Consider the following 3,259-nt stretch of genomic DNA (forward strand, 5'->3'; position numbering starts at 1 on the left):
ACTCACTCTGTAGACCAGGCTGGCCTCGAACTCAGAAATCTGCCTGCCTCTGCCTCCCAAGTGCTGGGATTAAAGGCGTGCGCCACCTATCTTTTTATAAGCCTGAATATCTATCATCCAAAATGTGGAGCTATGCAATAACCTCTTGAACATTTTATACTTTGTGAAAATAGCCTGAGAAGTGAAAAAATATCAAATACTGATTTCTCAGCCAAAGGAATGAAGTAAATTTTTCCATGCCCTCCAGGTGATAATTAGCACTCAGAACTCTGTGTATGTGTGTGTATGTGTGTGTGTGTGTTTAAATGATAAAAGCAATAAGAAAATTACACAGTAAGAAAGAGTGTATGTATAATGCCCATAATTCAACATTTTTATATCACTAAAGTTAATGATCCTAGGCTCGCAAATTACATTTACGCTACTTCAGCAGTAGGTCTTTTGAGCTGTATGATCAAAAGCACTTGAGGGTGCCACCAGGAATGAGCTCAGAACTTTCAGTAGTAGTTTCTTACCCATTCCCCACATGCAGCCCATCTCATCATCTTGACCACTTCTACGGCTCTTCCCTTCAGTGGTATTTGCTTCTTCTTCTTCTTCATCTGAGTCTTCACCTAACATCTTCTTCTCCAATAACATCTGCTGCTGTTTACGCAATTCCTTCAATTGTGTTACTGTTAGTTCAGATTCTGCCTCTCGGTCTTCCTCTGGTCCCTAGTGAATCATGGGGAAAATATATACATATTTGGACTCAGAAGTGAGAAAATTACTTTCTGAGACATAGCAACATACACAGACCTGTGGGTCCAGAATGAGGCCTATGCTTTTGTCATTGGTTACCAGAATCCTTTCTCTCAACTAAACCTTAAAGAAACTCAGAATCCCAGCACAGTGAAGTCCCAAGACTTGTATTTTAGATTTTTCTACCTACCTGAAGGATAAAGAGCCGAGTGCTGCCTCCAAAGCGAATAACATGCCCGACGTGGACTCTACAGTAAGTGCGGGGTGGGATGCGAGTTTTGTTGAGGAACGTGCCGTGGGTGCTTCCCAGATCGTAGAGATAAAAGCCCTTCTCATGACCGTCATTGTCTCCGCTGGGATCCGCCCCCCGGTGCTGTAGTACAGCATGATACCGAGACACGGAAGGATGCTCCAGACATACGTCACAGCTAGCGAGTCTCCCGAAAAAGCAGCAGCTCGTGTCTTTCAAGGTGCGGGAGCCAAGGATGGTGCCACCCTTCAGGGTTTCGAGACTGTAGGAGGCCGTGGCTGGGCTGCCCCACGACGGCTCTCGGTACGGAGGAGCCCGGGTCGGACCGCCAGAAGCAGGAGCTACCCGCGGGGAGCGGAGCAGCTCCACCGGTGGACCACAGGTCTCCTCGCTGTCCGGCTGCGGTGGCGGGACCTCGGGCTCCTCACATCCAGAGTCCAGCTGCGCCGCGGGACATCCCTCCTGCACATCCTCTGGAACCGAGGGACTGGAGGCCGGAGCCTTACCCCGCACTCCGGAAGGCACTGGTAAAACCGGCTTCTTAAACTCACTACTGCCTTCCTGGGGTGCTGGCGCGTCGAGCTGAGACGTAGGGTCAGCCATCCTTAGCAGGGTGCAATCTCAAAATGTGTCCCTCGGAAACCCCGACCCCTCGCTCTCCACGTTCCCGTCCACTTCTCCTCCTCCTTTCCAGTTCCCTGAGGCTTCTCTGGACAGAAATGTTGGAGTTCCTCTTTCAAGAATCGCAGAGTTTTAAAAACGTGAATAGCACTAGGGAGTCACAAAACCAGAAAGCGGGGAGAGGCTCTCAGAGTGCTGTGCAGGACACGGACATTTTACGCGTTGCATGTAAGCTAGTAATAACTTCCTGTGGCAGAGGGCGATTGGGAAGAAGTGCTTCCGGTGGCCTTGGCCCATTAATCAATAAACAAGGCTCCTAGGCTTGACCTAGCCCACTACTCCGACCTGTCAGTCAGGCAGCCGCGTATACCACTCCTGGCGCAAGGCGGTGAGTATTTGAGCTTTATTTTCTGGTTCCGGTCCAGAGCGTCCCATTTTCCTGCTGCCCTGTAAATCAGACTTCCCAGGATCCGGCGGATCCGGAGCAAGGAGCCCCTATCTGCAGCTTCCGAATTTACTCCTTTTATGAAGTTAGGAAAGAAGCAACTTATTATTGTTCATTCTTTTATTATTCGGAACAAACTGTAGAGATAGCATCTTTAGTGGCTTTACAAACCTGAGCATCGAAACCTCTTTTCTTTTTCACTCTTTGTATTTATGACGTTGGCATGACGTTGGCTTCCACATCTGAAAAATTGGAAATAGTAGTGTTAATTTTTCATAATATTGATGGAAAATTGAACTAAGCAATAGTTAATATAACTCTTTGACAGAGGCCCGAAACTATACCAAGATGGCAGCCTTAACAAGTGGGAGAATACAGATGAAGAAGTCAACTAAAGTTAAGGTTCAGGGATAAAAGCAAATGCATGTAAATATACAAAGAAAGGGGGTCTGTTGGGGAAATGTTGGGGGGAATGGTGATTTCAGTTATCCTAAAGAACAAATTCAAGTCTGATAAAGACGTAGAGGGTGGCAGAGGATTCCTGGCAGAGGTCACAACTCAAAGGGTCAATTATAAAAATGTCTGATGTTCTCGAGAAGCTGAGTAGTGGAGCTGGAGAGATGGTTCTTTTTTGTTTTGTTTTGTTTTGTTTTTCGAGGCAGGGTTTCTCTGTGTAGCCCTGGCTGTCCTGGAACTCACTCTGTAGACCAGGCTGGCCTCAAACTCAGAAGTCTGCCTGCCTCTGACTCCCAAGTGCTGGGATTAAAGGCGTGCGCCACCACAGCACAGCTTGGAGAGATGGTTCTGTGGGCTGCTCTTCAGTGGACCTGAGCTCCATTTTCAGTGCCACATCAGGGGAGTTCACAACCACCTCTAATTCGAGCTCCAGGAGGATCTGATGCCCTCTTTAGATATCCTGTCACCTGGATACACATGGAACACACATGTATATACTCAACCCCCAACAGACAACAATAAAAAAATCTCTGTGAGCTCATGGCCTGCCTGGTCTACAGAGCAAGTTCCAGGATAGCCAAGGCCTCAAAGAGAAACCCTGTGTCGAAATTGATTATTTAAAAATACAATCTTGGGCTGGTGAGATGGCTCAGTGAGTAAGAGCACCCGACTGCTCTTCCAAAGGTCCCGAGTTCAAATCCCAGCAACCATATGGTGGCTCACAACCATCCGTAACAAGATCTGAT

General features: G+C 47.6%; 2 protein-coding genes across 5 annotated transcripts in view; one reads left to right on the plus strand and one right to left on the minus strand.

Annotated features, from left to right (window-relative positions):
- Slc4a1ap (solute carrier family 4 member 1 adaptor protein) overlaps positions 1-1,672 on the minus strand; it is a 29,566-nt gene extending 27,894 nt beyond the window's left edge. For all 3 annotated transcript variants that reach the window (XR_003844260.1, XM_021202136.2, XM_021202133.2), the window contains exons 1-2: positions 932-1,672; positions 516-714 (exon numbers count right to left, since the gene is read on the minus strand). Coding sequence is in view for 2 of the 3 variants with exons in the window: in XM_021202136.2 (XP_021057795.1) it covers positions 516-714; positions 932-1,594 (862 nt within the window). In the remaining variant the exon portion in view is untranslated. The remainder of the gene's footprint in view (positions 1-515; positions 715-931) is intronic.
- Positions 1,673-1,902: 230 nt separating this feature from the next.
- Positions 1,903-3,259, plus strand: part of Supt7l (SPT7 like, STAGA complex gamma subunit) — a 31,503-nt gene continuing 30,146 nt past the window's right edge. For both annotated transcript variants that reach the window (XM_029541017.1, XM_021202239.2), the window contains exon 1: positions 1,903-2,000. The gene's annotated coding sequence lies outside the window, so the exon portion shown is untranslated. The remainder of the gene's footprint in view (positions 2,001-3,259) is intronic.

This window comes from Mus pahari, chromosome 7 (genome assembly GCF_900095145.1).
Source record: "Mus pahari chromosome 7, PAHARI_EIJ_v1.1, whole genome shotgun sequence".
Taxonomy (NCBI): Eukaryota; Metazoa; Chordata; class Mammalia; order Rodentia; family Muridae; genus Mus; species Mus pahari.